The sequence below is a fragment of the Dendrobium catenatum genome, unplaced genomic scaffold (assembly GCF_001605985.2).
Source record: "Dendrobium catenatum unplaced genomic scaffold, ASM160598v2 fragScaff_scaffold_370, whole genome shotgun sequence".
In the NCBI taxonomy this organism is placed as follows: domain Eukaryota; kingdom Viridiplantae; phylum Streptophyta; class Magnoliopsida; order Asparagales; family Orchidaceae; genus Dendrobium; species Dendrobium catenatum.
In genome coordinates this window covers 1,556,385-1,577,235 of record NW_021318832.1, presented here as the reverse complement: position 1 = coordinate 1,577,235, position 20,851 = coordinate 1,556,385, and the positions used below count along the sequence as shown (strand labels likewise).

The 20,851-nt window shown below is 37.2% G+C and overlaps 1 protein-coding gene across 1 annotated transcript; it reads right to left on the bottom strand.

Annotated features, from left to right (window-relative positions):
* Window positions 1–781: 781 nt before the first annotated feature.
* On the bottom strand, window positions 782–20,003 carry LOC110093504. Its single transcript, XM_020818410.2, has 5 exons — window positions 19,328–20,003; window positions 17,694–17,751; window positions 17,495–17,612; window positions 17,287–17,404; window positions 782–1,112 (listed from the first exon to the last, which is right to left on the bottom strand). Exons 1-5 carry the CDS (start codon window positions 19,859–19,861, stop codon window positions 1,068–1,070), a joined length of 873 nt encoding a protein of 290 aa, XP_020674069.1. The 5' UTR covers window positions 19,862–20,003; the 3' UTR covers window positions 782–1,067.
* Window positions 20,004–20,851: the final 848 nt, after the last annotated feature.

Sequence of the window (20,851 nt, the reverse complement as noted above, 5' to 3'; positions counted from 1 at the left end):
AAAACTGGTCTTTACATTCCAAGAGAAACGATCCCTAGAGTCACTGAGAAAATGCTATTTTTATGAATTCAATCTCAGTTATTGCTAGCAATAGTAAATTTGTAAATATATACAGAAAAAAGTCACATGCTGCTAGTCTGCTAGACATTCAAATCAATGGAAATAGTATTTCCCATAACCCATGGTGATTTTGGTCCCCATCAACGCCACCTACTTAATCATTTTGGAACAATAAAAATTAACCCTAAGCCATATTATAATATTAGAGAATTAAAACATCAAGATCTAAATTTGATTAGTATGGACATCATAAGCACTAAATGTATATTAGACTAATATCAAGTAAATGAGATAGATATAAAGTCAATTTTAACTAAATTTGAGTCTAAGATACTAACATATGATACTGCTTGATGATAATTGTCGCCAAGCATTCCAGAAAAAAATTAAGAGACTAAGAAAGTGGCCTCTTTTATTAAGCTACCAGTCTTGATTTGCGTTTGATGCATAAAGGATGGAAAAGAGGGAATCCAGTTGAAGAAAAAGAAGAGAATGGATTAGGTTTCTGCTTTTGCTTTTCTAATGGGTGGGCAGTAAACGGATCTGATATAAACTAATAATCAACGGGTTGGAATCAGTCATATGTGGCCAAAAACTAAGTTCTGCTAGAGATTGGAGTTTCGTTTGGACAGCTTTTTAATTGTTTTCTAAAACAACTTTTTAGTATAAAAATTTTAATTTTTGTATTAAAACACTGCTTTAAGAAGCAGTAAGAACACCGTTTCAAACGAAGCCTGAGAACAAACAGTGAACGAATCTTCCCATCACAATGTTTAGTTTATGTTTTGAAGAAACTGTAGGAAGACATGAACATAACATGTGCATTGCTTCAATAATTCTCCGCTTTACCCTTTATTTGGCTCCTCTTTTTGTGGTCTTAGATAAAGCACGATTGGAGATGAGAATTAATGTGGCATACAACTGAAGATTAATTTTTAAATGATTTAGGGAGGAAAGTGTGTTGCGTTAGAAGATGAAGGTAGAGTAACTTCTTACACAAGTCGCACTCACATCTTTACGCCAGGTCTGTACTCACCTATACCAAGTAGATCCTACAGAGGAATAAATGAAGTCAGAAAATAATTAAACAGAATGTCTCAGGTTCTTGGACGCAAAGAATGAATATAGTGAACATTTCTCTGTTTAGGAAACATGAATGAGAGAGCAATCGGAATTGATTTAATAGACATTGAAATTATTTGAAACCATGCTTTTACCAGTCTGGGAAATGCGTGGATATTGAAAGATTATGCTAAATATATAAAAAAACAGGCCTCAGCAGCTGATAACTGTTTTTTTTTTGTTGGTTGGCGGGGGGATGTAAAACAAAAATTCAATCATAGAATTCCGACAATAATTTTTAAAACTTTTACCAGCTGACGTCCACTAAGCATGAAAATTTCTACAATAATTTCGACAATAACTTTTTCCTTCGCGTAGTATTGAAAAGCTTATGCGCACTAAGCATGAAAATTTCCAGAAGCCTCTGTTTTGTCATATGCCATGATTTTAATTTTTTAACAGAATGCCAGCAACCCCATTAAAATCTCTTAGGTATACAATATGGGTTAAACATATTAGATATAAAAATTCTTTAACTATAATTTTATTACAATTTTTTCTTTCATTTATAACCATATATTTAATTCTTTGATTTCCAACCTAAAAGTGCTTATTAGGAGAGCTTAAAATCTGGTACCATTATCTTTGATACCCTATAAGTTTAGAGTTAAAAAATATCAATGCTAAATTCTTGCCGACAAAAGCTAGCGGCCAAAAAAATTGCTAGAACTTTCCCCGTTAAATGATTTCTAAGAACTAAGAATGAAAACAGCAAGGGGTACTTGTCTTCCTAACCTAATTCATTATAGACAATAAATAATGTTCTTATGCCAAAATTTAAGTTAAATAGCTTTATACAACAACCAAGAAATTGTCATCTCTACAAGTAAATGCTTGGTTAAGATAAACCATCCTAAACAGCCATAAACAAAAACTAATTCAACAACAACAACATCAAGTCTTTATCTCACGACGTGTGGTTGGCTACATGAATCCTTTTTCTTCATTGTGTCATGTTAAGAGTAAAATTTTCATTTAAATCTAATAAAAAATGTCATTTCTAATATTTTCTAACTAAGTCCTTTTAGGTCTACCTCTACCTTTCTTAACATAGTCCAAATATAATGCATCTACTCTCCTAAATGGGCCAACATTTTACATGACCAAACCATTTAACGCGACTCTCTCTAATCTTATCTGTCACCGGAACTACTCCAACATTTTCCCAAATATGCTCATTTCGTATCATGTCTCTAAAAGCAAGTCCACTCATCCACCTGAGCATCCTTATTTCAGCAACACTTAACTTAATATTATGCTTCTCTTTTAATGGCCAAAATTTTGCGCCATAAAGCATTGCAGGTCTCACCACCACCTTATAAAATTTTCCCTTAAGCTTGAGTGGTACTTTTCTATTACACAATAAACCCGAAATATTACTCCACTTCAACCATCCAACTTGAATTCTACTAATAATATCCTCATCCATTTCACCATCACTTTGAACAACAAACCCAATATATCTAAAACGAGTACACTTATTAATGACTTGATCACTCAAAGTCACAACCCCCCCAACTAGATCTATTACTACTAAAATTATACTCAATGTATTCGGTTTTAGATCTACTCAAATGAAAACCTTTAAACTCTAAGGTTGACATCCATAATTTGAGTTTACCTTCAACTCCCTCTCTAGTCTTATCAACAAGAGGAATATCATCAATAAAAAGCATACACCAAGGTACATCGTCTTGCAAATGTCTAGTGAGAACATCCATGACTAAAGCAAAAATATAAGGGCTTAAGGCTGATCCTTGATGTAATCCAACTTAAATAGTAAAATACTTGGTCAAACCACCTTGTGGTTGAACACAAATATCATTTCCTGCATACATATCCCTAATGACTTGAATATAAGCATTATTAACCACTTTCTTTTCTAGAACTCTCCATAGCAATTCTCTTGAAACTTTATCATATGCTTTCTCTAAATCAATAAATATCATATGTAGATCCTCCTTAGTCTCTCTAAACTTCTCCATCAACTCTCTCAATAAATGAATATCTTCCATAGTAGACCTACCCGACATGAATCCAAACTGATTTTGAGAAACATTAGTATCATGTCGTAACCTATGCTCCATAACTCTCTCCCAAAGTTTTAAAGTATGACACATCAACTTAATTCCTCTATAATTCGCACAATTTTGTGCATGACCTTTATTCTTAAAAATAGGAATCAACATACTAATTCTTCACTCATCTGGCATCTTTTCAGTGATCAAAATAACATTAAAAGTTTAGTAAGCAAAGAAATTCCTTCATCTCCTAAGCATTTCCACACCTCTATTGGATTATCATCAAGTTCACTAGTTTTTCCACATTTCATTTTCTTTAAAGCCTCTCTAACTTCAATTTTACTAATACGCCAATAAAAATAAAAATCTTTATTTTCATTTAAAGTGCTAATGCCACTAAAATCAATCATATTCTCACAATCTTCATTAAAAAGCTTAGCATAATATCTCATCTGGTATCAGAGCATGGTTTAGCTTAAGATATTCATGCTAGAAATCATCCTGGGCTATTGCTTATTCATGCTTATTTAATTTTACATGCATTTCATCGTTTAAATTATTTTAAATCATTGTTCTTTTGCTGTCCAAAAAAATTTCTACACCCATTTAGTGAGTTTTAGGTTGTCTCTTAAGTATTTAGGTACTGCCCTCAATTTGACAACTTCCCTAGTCACCTAGAAGGCTAGAATACTTAACGCCTTGTTGTAGTTTGATGTCCAAACATTTTCTGCATCGTTTAGTGTCATTCTAGAGAGTCTATCTTCGCATCTAGGTGTTGTCTTCCTTCTAGATTCCTCTCCTAGTGTCCCCTACTATCTAGTTATGGATCCAAAAGAACTTTGCAGGACTTTAGACTTGTTGGTAGGCCAAAAGAACAACATTAGCCAGCAACTCAAAGAGAACCAAGCCGACCTAGCCTAGCTTTGTAGAGACACCACCGAACGCTTTGACACACTTGAGAAATCTAGAGAACATCATACTCCCTAAACCCCATCTAGGCCACCTTCAATGTATGGGGATGATACCTACCCAGATGAGGTCGCATCGTGCCAATCATCGAGTTCCTCACTTTGAAATGACTCTTGTCATGATCCCGACATACCACTTATGAAGAACATTAAAGTCAATGCTCCTACCTTTGATGGCACTCTCGATCCCCAACTCTTCCTGGACTGGGTCAAAGGTATGGACAGTTTCTTTAAGTGGTATAATATCTATGAGGCTAGGAATGTTAGTTTTGCCGAGATGAAACTCACGAGTAGGGCGAGTCAGTTTTGAGCCAACTTAGAGAGCCTTAGGGAAGTCAGGAATGATTACCCCATCACTGATTGGCCATCTATGAAGCGTGAACTTAAGCATAAGTACTTGCCTCCCTCATACTTCCCTAGGTAGTTGTATAGGTGGAATAGGCTGACACAGGGCAACAAACTGGTCAAGGATTACATTGCATCTTTTGACGACTATCTGATTCGTTGCAAAGGGGAGACCTCTACCACCCTCGCACAGATCTTATCCATGTTTCGTACCGGATTACAAGAGGATCTTCGCAACAAGCAGTTCGCCCGAAACATCACTACCCTTGAAAATGCCTACATTTTAGTGTTAGACTTCGAGGAAACCTGTTCCCAACACCCTGGTCGACACCACGACTCTAGGCCTTCCTACAAACCTTCTGGTAGTTCCACCCCTCACACCCCCACAGCCCATCCGACCCCAGGGAGTGCTACCCGACCCTCACCTGGTTCCTTCACTCCCCGTCCTGATGTTAGAAGTAAACCTCCCACTCCGATACCCCTCGGTCCAATCCCGATACCAAATGCTTTAGATGTCAAGGGTATGGGCATATCACCTCTCAGTGCTCTAGTCCCTAAAAAGTCACGATTATCAAAGAGACCACTAAAGAGGAATTTGAGCCCGAAGTCGAACAGATTCACCAAGTGGACAACGATGGTGAATTCTTTGAGGAGGATGATGACACTGTTGTCATTCAGTACATCCAGAAAATTGACACTTCTCCCACCTGCGTGGTGAGATGTGCACTGTCACAACCCGTTAACACCGACGACTGACGTGGGACTACAATCTTTCACACCTACACCAAAATCAAGGATAAGAACTGTAAGGTCGTTGTGGATAGTGGCAGCTGCATCAATGTTGTCTCCTCCAGCATGATGTCTAAGCTTGGCCTGTCTGTCGTTCCCCACCCCAACCCCTATAAGGTATCTTGGGTCAACACCACTGCCTTGGAGGTAAAGGAACAAAGCTTCATAGCCGTCTCCTTCGCTAGCTATAAGGAGAATGTTTGATGTGATGTGTTGATTATGAATGTTGGACAAATCCTTCTAGGTCATCCCTGGCTATTTTACAACGATGTCCACATCTATAGTTGTTCAAACATCTGCGAGTTTGAACATGAGGGCAAAAAGATCAAGCTTTTGCCATCATAGCCTCGGGTTACGGATGATCCTAAATCCAACCCTGTTAAAGCCAAGAAGGGACTGAACCTGATAGCCGCCATAACCCAAAGCGTACCTTTACAAACCTTAGTTGATTGTGAGACTCCCACTGAGTTTGACGAATCAGTCTCTCAGGAGAGTCAGCCCATGCCTAGTAGACTTGTTGAGGTCTTATCTGATGATCTTCCCGATCCATTAACCCCGATTAGTGGCATTTCATATGTTCTAGATCTAGCCCCTGGAGCCTCCCTACCCAAACACCTCACAGTTGGACTTGTATACCTTGATTCAGTGACCCGCACCCTTGGTTTAAATCCTTCTAAAACCGTTTACGAGTTCAAACCTAAACTGCCACTAGACCGTATACCCATGTGTCATAAGTATAGGATTTCTGAGTCTGCATCATCATTTGCATCTCATATGCATTGACTTCATAAAAAAAATTATATGACAATTTGAAAAGAGAAATAATGATTACAAACTATATACTGATCTAAAACGAAAATTTAAAACTTTTGAGAATGGTGACTCCGTGATGGTGCGGATTCGTCCGGAACAGTTCCATCAGGGAACAGTTAGGAAGATGCATGCTAAGAGTGCTGGACCATTCAAAATAATTAAGAAAATCACTGATAATGCTTATGTAATAGATTTGCCTGCATAATTCAACATCAATCCAACCTAGAACATAAAAGATCTAGTTGCATATGAAGGTTCTGCATTCAACCCACCAAATCCACTCATATAACAGCCTTGTGTGACCCCACCGTGTGAGAACCCAAGCCCACCTCCACTACCAAATATTCCCAAATCACCCATGACAGAAAATGTGGACTCGATTCTATGTGATGACATCATCTCCACAAGGAAAGGTGGATGATGGAGGTACTTAATCAGGTGGAAAGGAAAGCCCGAGTCAGAGGATACATGGCTGGATCGAGAGGAGCTACAGCAGATTGACCCTAACGTATTGGAGATCCATGAGAGCACCAGAGACGCTTACTCGACGGAGTCGAGCTTTCTCTCACCCCGGGAGAATGATGGGGACATCAGAGCATGAAAAGTATATCTAAGGACTAAGGCGTGGCCGTCGTGATGGATTGATTAATTAAAGCCTTAACTTCAAATACATTGCATATAGACACTTGGCCCCCCTCCCTCTCTTGGCCAAAATTTCCAAGGGCCCACCCACTTATTTCCCCTCCCAAAATTAACCCTCTTTCTTTCCACTAAATCAACTCTTCTCACTTTGGAAATATTTCCAAACCCAAACCCCTCTTACCCGCCAACTCCCCAATCATCTTTGCTAAGTTTTTCTACTATAATTCGATCCTAAACCCCATCCGACTTTGGGTTTTCTGCTCTCCAAGTCTGCTGCCACAAATTCCTTCACCTATTCTTGGTTTTCTATCAACCAGAAACTTCCGCAATTGATGTCCTAGAAGGATAGCTTGTTGTCCATCAATTTCCGCCGGCTCCTCTCACCGTACCACCATTGGAAAGGTTTCTCCCCACTGTCCAACACTTCTTAAAGTCAAAACAACGACTTCTTGCATGGATGGTTGGCCCGAAACGAGATTCCGACATTGTCTACAACAACCGAGGCTTCCTCGATCAACCTTCTTTGACGTCCACCCGAAGATCGATAGCACAGTCGAAGAATATCTAAAGCGCATCACCTTCACCCTTGCCGGAGCCATTGAAGAATGACTTGCCACCTTCACAAATTCCCGCACCAATTCTTGATTTTCTGTCAACTAGAAACTTCCCCAACTAATGTCCTAGAAGGACAGCTTGTTGTCCATCAATTCCTGCCGGCTCCTCTCACCGTACCACCATCGGAAAAGTTTCTCCCCACTGTCCAGCATTTCTCAAAGTCAAAACAACAACTTCTTGCATGAATGGCTAACCCGAAACGAGATTCCGACATTGTCTACAACAACCGAGGCTTCCTCGATCAACATTCTTTGACGTCCACCCGGAGATCGATAACACCGTCGAAGAATATCTAAAACGCATCACCTTCACCCTTGCCGGAGCCATTGAAGAACGACTTGGCACCGTTCAGTGGAGGATTGCAACTCAACCGTGATAAGGGTTTACCTATCTCCCTTTGCTCGTATTTTTATTGTCTAACTTGTTATTGTGATTTGATAGATTCATGAAGATCTTGTTCACCGAACTCTGCCGAGCTTGGTAAACATAGGGATTGAGTGCACTTTAATTGCTTCTAATCTTATTGTTAGATTAGGAATTTTCGTTGAAAGCTATTATATTTGCATGTCGTTGATTTTCTTTGTTATTTTGATGATTCAAAGCTCTTATTGTGCAACTTAGCCTAAACGGAAGTGACCGCTTTTGCGTTTTATTTTGTCGTTTTATTTGCTAATAGTGCTAATCACTATTTTTCTAATCAATAAATCGTGCAAGTTCTTTCAAAATTATTGCATACATTGTAGTCCTACATCACAATCAGTGTCTAGTGTCTACATGCAGTTGCAGCCCAACATTACAATCAGCTGATTGAGTGAGCCTCATACATCAAACCTAGCATCATTGACCTCCTGAATTAGTGGCTGGTTCATCCTCCTCCCTTAGAACTACAAAACTTCATCTATGTCTTCACATCATTCTTCAAGTTTCAATGTCAGGCCTACAAATTGGTTAAGCACCATTATATCCCATTTTTCCTCCTACCACTAGTCCTAACGTTCATTCTTTTGTGTTAGACTGTTAGTCCACTAAAACATTTATTGATGATTATTCTAGGATACTTAGGTTTATTTATTCAAATATCAGTCAAAAGTCCATGGTTTTCAAAATTTCACTAATAAATAAAAGTAAAATTTATCACTATCATTAAAAACTTAATGGGATATAACATATACAATTAAAACAATAAGGAAATGCATTTGAAAGCTAGTGAAACCAAATGGCAACAAGATGGCAATACAAATAACCAATATATGCTATACAAAATCTTACCTCTCTAGTCTTATCAACAAGAAGAATATCATCAATAAAAAGCATACACTAAGGTACATCGTCTTGCAAATGTCTAGTGAGAACATAAATGACTAAAGCAAAAAGATGAGGGCTTAAGGCTGATCCTTGATGTAATCCAACTTAAATAGGAAAATACTTGGTCAAACCACCTTGTGGTTGAACACAAATATCATTTCCTGCATACATTTCCCTAATGACTTGAATATAAGCTTTATTAACCACTTTATTTTCTAAAACTCTCCATAGCAATTCTCTTGGAACTTTATCATATACTTTCTCTAAATCAATAAATATCATATGTAGATCCTCCTTAGTCTCTCTAAACTTCTCCATCAACCCTCTCAATAAATGAATATCATCCATAGTAGACCTACCCGGCATGAATCCAAATTGATTTTGAGAAATATTAGTATCATGTCGTAACCTATGCTCCATAACTCTCTCCCAAAGTTTTAAAGTATGACACATCAACTTGATTCCTCTATAATTCGCACAATTTTGTGCATGACCTTTATTCTTAAAAATAGGAATCAACATACTAAGTCTTCACTCATCTGACATCTTTTTAGTCTTCAAAATAATATGAAAAGTTTAGTAAGCCAAGAAATTCATTCATCTTCTAAGCATTTTCACACCTCTATTGGATCATCAGGTTCACTAGTTTTTCCACACTTCATTTTCTTTAAAGCCTCTCTACTAATACGCCAATAAAAATAAAAATAAAAATATTTATTTTCATTTAGAGTGCTAAGGCCACTAAAATCAATCATATTCTCACAATCTTCATTAAAAAGCTTAGCAAAATATCTCATATGATATCAGAGCATGATTTAGCTTAAGATATTCATGCTAGAAATCATCCTAGGCTATTGCTTATTCATGCTTATTTAATTTTACATGCATTTCATCGTTTAAATTATTTTAAATCATTGTTGTTTTGCTGTCAAGAAAAATTTATGCACCCATTTAGTAAGTTTTAGGTTGTCTCTTAAGTATTTAGGTACTGCCCTAAATTTGACAACTTCCCTAATCACCTAGAAGGCCTTGTTGTAGTTTGATGTCCAAACATTTTCTGCATCGTTTAGTGTCATTCTAGAAAGTCTATCTTCGCATCTAGGTGTTGTCCTCCTTCTAGATTCCTCTCATAGTGTCCCCTACTGTCTAGTTATGGATTTGGAACAACTTAGCAGGACTTTAGACTTGTTGGTAGGCCAAATGAACAACATTAGCCATCAACTCAAAGAGAACCAATAGATCCCCAACTCTTCCTAGACTGGGTCAAAGGTATGGACAGTTTCTTTAAGTGGTATAATATCTCTGAGGCTAGGAAGGTTAGTTTTGCCGAGATGAAACTCACGGGTAGGGCGAGTTAGTTTTGGGCCAACTTAGAGAGCCTTAGGGAAAACAAGAATGATTATCCCATCACTGATTGGCCATCTATGAAGCGTGAACTTAAGCAAAAGTACTTGCCTCTCTCATACTTCTCTAGGTTGTTGGATAGGTGGAATAGGCTGACACAGGGCAACAAACTGGTCAAGGATTACATCGCATATTCGCATCTTTTGACGACTATCTGATTCGTTGCAAAGGGGAGACCTCCACCACCCCCGCACAAATCCTATCCATGTTTCGTACCGAGTTGCGAGAGGATCTTCGCAACGAGTTGTTCGCCCGGAACATCACTATCCTTGAAAATGCTTACAATTTAGTGTTAGACCTAGAGGAAACCCGTTCCCAACACCCTAGTCGACACCACGACTCTAGGCCTTCCTATAGACCTTATGGTAGTTCCACCCCTCACACCCCCACGGCCCATCCGACCCCAAGGAGCACTACCCGACCCTCACATGGTTCCTTCACTCCCCGTCCTAATGTTAGAAGTAAACCTCCCACTCCGAATACCCCTCGGTCCAATCCCGGGACCAAATGCTTTAGATGTCAGGGGTATGGGCATATCGCCTCTTAGTGCTCTAGTCCCTATAAAATCACGATTATCGAAGATACCACTGAAGTGAAATTTGAGCCCAAAGTCGATCAGATTCACCAACTGGACAATGATGGTGAATTATTTGAGGAGGATGACGACACTACTGTCGTTCAGTATATCCAGAAAATTGACACTTCTCCCACCTGCGTGGTGAGATGTGCACTGTCACAACCCGTTACCCCACCAACGACTGGTGTAGGACTACAATCTTTCACACCTACACCAAAATCAAGGATAAGAACTGTAAAGTCGTCGTGGATAGTGGCAGCTGCATCAATGTTGTCTCCTCCAGCATGGTGTCTAAGCTTGGCCTGTATGCCGTTCCCCACCCCAACCCCTATAAGGTATCTTGGGTCAACACCACTACCTTGGAGGTAAAGGAACGAAGCTTCATACTCGTCTCCTTCGCTGGCTATAAGGAGAATATTTGGTGTGATGTATTGATATGAATGTTGGACAAATCCTTCTAGGTCATCCCTGGCTATTTGACAATGATGTTGTTCAAACATCTGCGTGTTTGAACATGAGGGCAAAAAGATCAAGCTTTTGCCATCACAGCCTCGGGTTACAAATGATCCTGAATCCAACCCTATTAAAGCCAAGAAGGGAACCTGATAACCGCCATAACTCAAAGCACACCTTTACACACCTTAGTTGATCGTGAGACTCCCACTGAATCTGACGAATTAGTCCCTCAGGAGAGTCAGCCCATGCCTAGTAGAATTGTTGAGGGCTTATCTGATGATCTTCCCGATCCATAAACCCAGATTAGAGGCATTTCGTATGTTCTAGATCTAGCCCCTGGAGCCTCCCTACCCGAATGCCTCATAGTTGGACTCGTATAGCTTGATTTAGTGACTCGTACCCTTGGTTTAAATCCTTCTAAAATTGTTTACGGGTTCAAACCTAAACTGCCACTAGACCGTATACCCATGTGTCATAGGTATAGAATTTTTGAGTCTGCATCATCATTTGCATCTCATATGCGTGGACTTCATAAAGAAATTGCACGACAAATTTAAAAGAGCAATAACAATTACAAACTATATTTGATCTTAAACGAAAATTTAAAACTTTTGAGGTTGGTGATTCCGTGATGGTGTGGATTCGTCCGAAACAGTTCCATCAGGGAACAGTTAAAAAGATGCATGCTAAGAGTGCTAGAACATTCAAAATAATTAAGAAAATCACTGATAATGCTTATGTAATAGATATGCCTGCAGAATTCAACATCAATCAATCCTTTAACATAAAAGATCTAGTTGCATATGAAGGTTCTGAATTCAACCCACCAAATCCACTCATACAACAGCCTTGTGTGACCCCACCGTGTGAGAACCCAAGCCCACATCCACTACCAAATATTCCCAAATCACCCATGATAGAAAAAGTGGACTCGATTCTAAGTGATGACACCATCTCCACAAGGGAAGGTGGACGATGGAGGTACTTGATCAGGTGGAAAGAAAAGCCCGAGTCAGAGGATACATGGCTGGATCGAGAGGAGCTGTAGCAGATTGACCTCGACGTATTGGAGATCCACAAGAGCACTAGAGACGCTTACTCGACGGAGTCGAGCTTTCTCCCATCTCGTGAGAATGATGGGGACATCAGAGCATGAAAAGTATATCTGAGGCATGGCCGTCGATCTACAGTCACGATCGAGTCGATGAGTTTTGAGTTATTTCATGTATTTGTTATTTATGTTGTAATTGTTTTTCCCGTTTTACACATTGCTTAAGGGAAGTCATATGTAAGCCCTAAGAGCAATGTCGTCTTTTATCTTTGAGTCCTTTTTGTATGAGGCTATTTATAGCCCTCATGTTCTTCTTCTAAAGTTAATGATTGAATGATAAAAAAAATTTGTACGATTGCTTGAGTTCTTGAGAGATCTTGAGAGTGCTTGGAGAGAGAGCAAGATCCCTAGGAGAGGGAATTTGGATCACCCACCAACTTTGGTGATGGCCGGGTTCATGGTTTTCTTCGTTATCTATTTTCCTTTCTCCTCATCTCCTACCCAACCGTCCACCTAAACCCACCTCACTCCAAGCCGCCGACCACCTTCATCCCCACCATCCTTCCACCGAAAACTCACCAAGTCACCTCCACCTAGCCGCCGGCTCCTTTACATGAACCCCAAGCAAGCTACCAGCCCCTAGCCCCTTGCACTCTCTTAGATTTATTTCCTATTCTAGATTGTCATAATTTTGGATAGATTGTGAATTCAAATTCACTCAATTTGAAATTTAAAATCTTTCCTAAAATTATAAAATCTATTTTAGGAATGTTTCCTAAATTAAACTCCATTAGAATTTCAAGTTAATTGAAATTCATTTACCACTTTCCTTATTTAAGTCAACTTATTTTTGGAATGGATTTGAATTTAAAATAAATCAATTTCGAATTTCAAATCTTTCCTTTTCTCTTAATCCAATTTTAGGAAAGGTTCTTATTTAATTCAATGAATCAAATCACGATGGATTGATTAATTAAAGCCTTAACTCAAAATTTCAAATCTTTTCTTTCCTCTTTATCTTATTTTGGGAAAGGTTCTTATTTAATTCAATTAATCAAATCATGATGGATTGATTAATTAAAGCCTTAACTTCAAATACATTGCATATAGACACTTGGCCCCCCTCCCTCTCTTGGCTGAAATTCTCAAGGGCCCACCCACTTATTTTCCCTCCCAAAATTAACCCTCTTTCTTTCCACTAAATCAACTCTTCTCACTTTGGAAATATTTCCAAGCCCAAACCCCTCTTACCCGCCAACTCCCCAATCATCTTTGCCAAGTTTTTCTACTATAACTCCATCCTAAACCCCGTCCGACTTTGGGTTTTCTGCTCTCCAAGTCTGCTGCCACAAATTCCTGCACCTATTCTTGGTTTTCTGTCAACCAGAAACTTCCCCAACCGATGTCCTAGAAGGACAGCTTGTTGTCCATCAATTCCTGCCGGCTCCTCTCACCGTACCACCATCGGAAAGATTTATCCCCGTTGTCCAGCACTTCTCAAAGTCAAAACAACGACTTCTTGCATGGATGGCTACCTCGAAACGAGATTCCGGCATTTTCTACAACAACCGAGGCTTCTTCGATCAACATTCTTTGACGTCAACTCGGAGAACGATAGCACCGTCGAAGAATATCTAAAGCGCACCACCTTCACCCTTGCCGAAGCCATTGAAGAACGACTTGGCACTGTTCAGTGGAGGATTGCAACTCAACCATGATAAGGGTTTATCCATCTCCCTTTGCTCGTATTTTTATTGTCTAACTTCTTCTTGTGATTTAATAGATTCACGAAGATCTTGTTCACCGAACTCTGCCGAGCTTAATAAACGTAGGGATTGAGTGCACTTTAATTGCTTCTAATCTTATTGTTAGATTAGGAATTTTCGTTGAAAGCTATTATATTTACATGTCGTTGATTTTCTTTGTTATTTTGATGATTCAAAGCTCTTATTATGCAACTTAACCGAAATGGAAGTGACCGCTCATGCGCTTTATTTTGTCGTTTTATTTGCTAATATTTCTAATCACTATTTTTCTAATCAATAAATCGTGCAAGTTCTTTCAAAATTATTGCATATATTGTAGTCCTACATCACAATTAGTGTCTACATGCAATTGCAGCCCAACATTACAATCAGCTGATCAAGTGAGCCTTATACATCAAACCCAGCATCATTGACCTCCTGAATTTGTGGTTGGTTCATCCTCCTCCCTTAGAACTACGAAACTTCATCTATGTCTTCACATCATTCTTCAAGTTTCAGTGTCAGGCCTACAAATTGGTTAAGCACCATTATATCCCATTTTTCCTCCTACCACTAGTCCTAACGTTCATTCTTTTGAGTTAGTCCACTAAAACATTTATTGATGATTATTCTAGGATACTTAGGTTTATTTATTCAAATATCAGTCAAAAGTCCATGGTTTTCAAAATTTCACTAATAAATAAAAGTAAAATTTATCACTATCATTAAAAACTTAATGGGATATAACATATACAATTAAAACAATAAGGAAATGCATTTGAAAGCTAGTGAAACCAAATGGCAACAAGATGGCAATACAAATAACCAATATATGCTATACAAAATCTTAAAACTAAGAACAACTTGATGTGGCTCGACCATTTTTGGAAACATATGCATTACTTGGATAGGCTTGTAAGTTGGTCCTACAAGCTTGCTTGGGTTTAACTCCTTGAAGTTAATCTTACGTTGTGGACTTATCCCTACTTTGACTGATGACCTCTATAAAAGAAGACTTATAACCCTAAACTCAAAGGAAATGCAATTGAAAGCTAATGAAGTTAGATCAATACAACGATAATATGACTATCCGAGATATGTTTTCAAAATTCATAAAACTAAGAATGGTTTAAAGTGGCCCAAGCATATTGGGAAAATGAAAGCTCCTAAGCAATTCCATGATTAGAGCTTGCTGAAGTTTTACTCCTTGGAGCTAATCTTGTGTTGTGTTGTCATATTTGGTTCAACTCGTAACCTCTATAGGAAAAGACTTTATCGTTCTTTAAGATTCCCCTTAATCCTTTTTTCTTTATTCCATCCTCAACAAGAACATTAAAGGATGTGGATGTTGGACTTTGCACGAACATGATTCAAGGAGGGAAGATACATGACCAAAGGTGTTTTTATAAGAGACTCAGAGTTAGGTTGTGAGCTTGTTTTACATGGTGTTTTTCTATTATCCACCAAACAAGAATCCTTTGTATACAAAATACAATATCTTTATAAAGTTATAAAAGAGAATCCCCTTTGTAGAGGAAATTAACTCCTGATATATTTTCATGTAATCAAGAATTATCAATTACAAATTTGAATTATGCTTTCGTTGCGACTTGAACGAGTATTAACTTCCTTGCACCCATGGTCAAAGTTCTTGCTATATGACAAGGGCACATGACCTCTATTTCTTAGAATGCACTTGAGCAATTTAGGAAGTGATCCATTTGGCCCACTTTATTGTTTGATGCAAGATGACTTCGAACTAGGATTTATTATCGCACTATGTAAAGTTGTATGAATAAATATAAAGGAAAATAAGGATTCACGTATAACAAGACACCAAAGTGTTCAATCATTTACTTTCTTTATACATAAAACAATCAATACTAAAACTATAAACCATAATGAAATGATTTTTTTTTTAATTCGAGAATTTCAGCAACAATTTGAAAACATAAAAAATCAATTAACAAAATAAATTAAATTCCACTATTTGAATTACTATTGTGTCAATATTTTATCAATACTAAGATCACTATAATAAAAAAAATACCTAAAATAATATAATAAGGAATAAAAATACAAAATTGAGAAAAACCAAATCTCATGTTGATACAAAATGTTGATTCTCTCAAAATTGATTAGTTGCACTTGTACGATACTCGAAAGAATCATTCATCCAATTTAAACATGCAAAATTAAAAGTAGGAAAAAAAAAATTCATTCAAGTCAAAAATTTCTCATCACATCCCTCAAAATAATTATTTATAAACTCCTCATAACCTAGTCTAGTCAATAAAGTCAGCATAGGATCAACTTAATTGAAATTTAGATTAAATTCAAAATTAATTTCAACCACAACTTAAATCTCTACCTAAGATCTTATACATATGCAACAATTACACATTGGATATCACATAAGAACAATTATCCACCTAATATTCAACATCCAAACTAAAGGCACACAAATAACCCATAAAAGACTTGCAAAATGTCATGTCATTGTCGAAAGAAACAAAAATCATAGAGACAAAGCCCGCACAAATCCTGAAGTGCAACACGCAAGCAAAACTACAACTCCCAAAACCAACAATCCAAGCTTTTTATTTTATTTATTTACTTATAATAACTTTGGAATATGTAATGATAAGAGTCCACCAACGAAAGGATAACAAATAAATTCAAATCCACAACTAAATATTATTGATTTTCCACTGTAAAAAAAAGCTAGAGAAAACAAAAGATATTGCCCTAGAATACCATATCACAGACTTGTTCAACATTTTATCGTACAATCATATCCCCCTTATCTAGGTCGAATCGAGCTCTAGCTAAGTCATGTGGAGAGATTTTTGGGGTACAGATCTTCAACCCTTCTACAACTGTGAGATGCCAGTAAAGGTACCAAATTGGTATGAAGCCACGTAGAATAATAATGCGATCAATCATCTAGATACTCTGAGCACAACAAATCCCAATCCAAGTTACTGACTAAAACCTATATAGTTGAACCTAAATCAATGGCTTATCAATCCTAACTACGTTGATTGCTTGAGGGATTCTCCCACTATCCCACATATATGTTTTGATAGAGTCTAAAAAAAGGAATCGCTTTAATGCCTACCATAGTAAATTTTTTCAACATTGCAAGGGTGTTAGTGTAAGTGCTAAACGTGGTGTTGATGGTGTAAGCAATGCAAGGGGGTGTTAGTATCTGTGCAACGCGATTATGAAGGTGTAGGAATGTTGAGGGGTAGGTAATTACTACAAATGATGAAACATCAACTAAAAAGGTTATAAGCGATGTAAAGTATATGTAGATTATTTAGTAATGCCAATATTAAAATAGAGATAACATATTATTTGAGATACTCACTTGACATGCTTTATTTTTAGCCCTTGTTTCTGCTGTGCTAGGAATATCATGGTTGGGCTTATTAAGATGTTTCTCCCTTCGATCACAAGAACCCCATCCATCTGAAAATCTGCCACCCCTAAAAGTGGTTCAAAAACAAACTTAAATTTACAAAGTCAATTTAATAAAATTAATGAAAAGCTAAAATATTATTCTATGATGGACATACTGCATGAAAGCGCGAACCAAAAACTCAGCACGAATAACATTTCGGTTGTCATCATACTCAATATTTTTGTCCCTTATTTCAAATGAAATGTTGAAGAAGAATGATATCTTCCGCCAACCTAATTAAAAAACGTGAATTTTTCATCATGATTAAATATTGGTTAACTTTTCTTAACAAATACATGAGTAAATACTTGTACCTGCTTTTTTGATAAATGGGTTGCCACGTATCATGGTGTAATCAGTTTTCTCTAAAATCTGGAAACATGAAAAAAAATGCATTATTCATAAATACAATTATATTCATTAAAACTATTTTAATAAAAATTATATGAATTATCTTCAGTTTTTAACATTTTGCATATTAAAAGAATGGAATAAATTGTCTTTAGTTTATGGTCATTTGGTTAATAGCCAATTAGCGTAATTAAATTTAGTACTCAAATAAGCTACTATGTTTAATAGCAACTATTTTTTATAATAATATAAAATCAATTCCATTCAATAACAATCCTACTTCCCACTAAGGCTTAGTACAATAGTTACTCTCTTCCACTTTCTATTCTAACCATTTCACCAATTAAACTCATAGCATGAACCACTGGATTAGTATCTCCAACATACTACATAATCAACTCGCGGATGAATACTTATATAAAGATGACTACTATAATCATGAAATACATGATAGCAATTTCACACTTTTTGTTTTCCCATCTACTTCTCCTTCTCTAATCATCACTGCTCTCCAATGTTGTGTCATTATAGTTCTAATAGTATCAGAACTTCTACTTAACAATAGCCATTACATGCTACTGAACCGCCTTCTCATAATGGACCTCTCGGCCTCTACTTCCACAAACAATCCTCCTGCAAACAACAACTTAACATCAGCAAGGGCCGACGTTCCCATCCCACCTCAGCACAAAATTCTGACGACCAACATCAAGAACATCATCAATACTCACATCACAACCAACAACCACCCATCATGTAGATCACACGTTCTTAAAAACTTCATGGCCGATGATTTTGAAAATCTTCTTAATAGCAACTACATATCCAACAAAACAATTAATAACCTTGTCGGAACAATCAGTCCCAACCCACAATTTAACCTAAATTGCTAATAGACCAAAACCTCACTCTCTACCCACTCATTTCTATCTATCAACTCCCCTGCATTATCAACCTTGGCACATGTTCAGAGATTTGAATAATCATTGACAAAAACTTACAATCTTCCTATCACTCTCACATTAATCAACTCAAAACAAGAACTTCACCACATCACTATGAGACATCTAGTAAACTGATGAAATGAATCAGCAAGAAAAAACTCAAACTAATGTACTTGCTATAAGAAAGCATCAAAATTTAGTATGGCTCTACCTAGTTTCAAGGAATTGAAAGAGAGGCAATGGAAAGGAAATGGAAATGTAAATGCTAGTGGAATCGAATTAAAATTAATTTTCAGCTATTTATTTGGTTGAGGACAAACTAAGTGAAAAATATTTTAAACTTTTTAGGTTAACGAGAAATTGAGTTGTGTGTGTTATGTGAACATGTGAGTCGCAAAGATGACTACAATTTTTTTTACTTTTCACTAGTAGGTTAGAAAATTGTCAATTAAAAAAACAAACTTGTCCTCATTCTCTAATTAACTTCAGTCAAAAATTAATCGCATTAGAGCCAAACATTAAATGTGAAACTCTGAAGAGCAACGCATTTGCATTCTCTTCAATTTCTTCAACCCTACACGACCTATATGTTTACCTTTAGAGGGCGGGCGCACACAACTATATTTCATATAATCAAAGGATCACTGAATTACCTCCATGGCTGCATTCTGATACTGCTTGAACATCGACACTGAAGGGAAGCTTCCAGACAAGGAATGTGTAAAGTTATCCTTCTCATCTTCCCGCTGACAATTCATCTTTGGGCTCTCAATGATCGGTCTCACCTCCTTCACTGAGAACTTCCCAGTAGATGGAGGAGGGTACGATGGCGATGAGGTCAACGGAGTTCGAGACGGGTGCCGGACGACCACCATCCGATTGTGATCTCCACAAGCCACGGGTTCCACGAACCTCGCCATCTTCTGCGGCCTTGCAAGCGCCCATCGCTCTTCCTGCACTACCTCTCCGTGGGTGGAAACCCTATATTCCTCCGCATTTGCGGCGAGGTAGTTCTTAGCGCTTTGAAAGAGCTTTGGCGGCATGGGTGAGGGATTCGATGCTGGAGAGGAGTTCTTAATGGCAAGCGGCATCCGGCGGGATCTAGAGGCCGCAGCTGAATCAATGACGTCCCAGAGCTCGGCGTCGTCAAGGTCTCTGTCGTCGATGGGGAACTGGGAGAAGGACATCGTCGTAAGGGAAAGAGGAAATAGCTAGGGTTTGCAGGCAATCCGGAGCTTGCTTAAAAAGAAAGTTAGAAAGGAGCCGTATGTTCGAATTCGAACAGGACGGAGGGAGAGATCGGCGGATGAGCTTAGGAGGCAAGCCTCATGGATTTCCCTCTTATTAAATTTTTATATTTATAACTATTAATTTGCTTAAAATGAGTGTAATATTTCGCTTTCAAAAAATCTCAGTATATTCTAACTTTTGATTATTTTCATGCATAAAGCTTCAAAATCATAATCATAATAATATCTAAAATGGTGACAAAATGACGTAATCCATAAGCTTTATAATTTTATGTGTCATATATATTTATCGTTTTTATAGTGGGATAAAGAATTATTATTGTTATTTTTGATATTAATATACATATAACTCAACACTTAATTTTTTAAAGTATCTATCACCTCAAAAATACAATTTACTTTTATAACACATAAATCTTATAAGGCATCAAAAATATTCTTTTAATAGCTATACCTCTAAAGCCCATAGGTCATAGTTTCCTCAATGTCAATGAGGAAAATCCCATGCAAAAACCTCTCTATTTTGCATCCATGATTGCGATAGAAATCACTAAAGGCCCTCACATTTTAAGTTACAATTGTAATAAATTTGACAACTTTAATGACTAGATTGTGTTATCAAGGACTAAGGCTTCGTTTGGGATGGCTTTTTTATTGCTTTCTAAAACGGATTTTTGGTACAAAAAAAAAATTATACTAAAACTCAGTTTTATAAAGCAATAAAAAAGCCGTCCCAAACGAAGCCTAAGATGAACTCATTTAGGATGGTATAGTGTATATTAATTGAACAACATGATAAGTAGTGTTTTTATATCATAAAGCTGAAGGAAGCATAACAACTATAAAAAAGGGATTAGTTAAATAGATTTCCACATGAGTTTCACTTATCATAAATATCAATGATTATATGACATTATTAATCTTTTT

Coding starts and splice junctions, on each gene's coding strand:
- LOC110093504 (XM_020818410.2), bottom strand. CDS start 19,861: ATGTCCTTCTCCCAGTTCCCCATCGACGACAGAGACCTTGACGACGCC. Junction 17,752..19,327: donor ATCAGAATGCAGCCATGGAG/GTAATTCAGTGA, acceptor TCATGTTTCCAG/ATTTTAGAGAAAACTGATTA. Junction 1,113..17,286: donor CTAAAAATAAAGCATGTCAA/GTGAGTATCTCA, acceptor ATTCCTCTGTAG/GATCTACTTGGTATAGGTGA.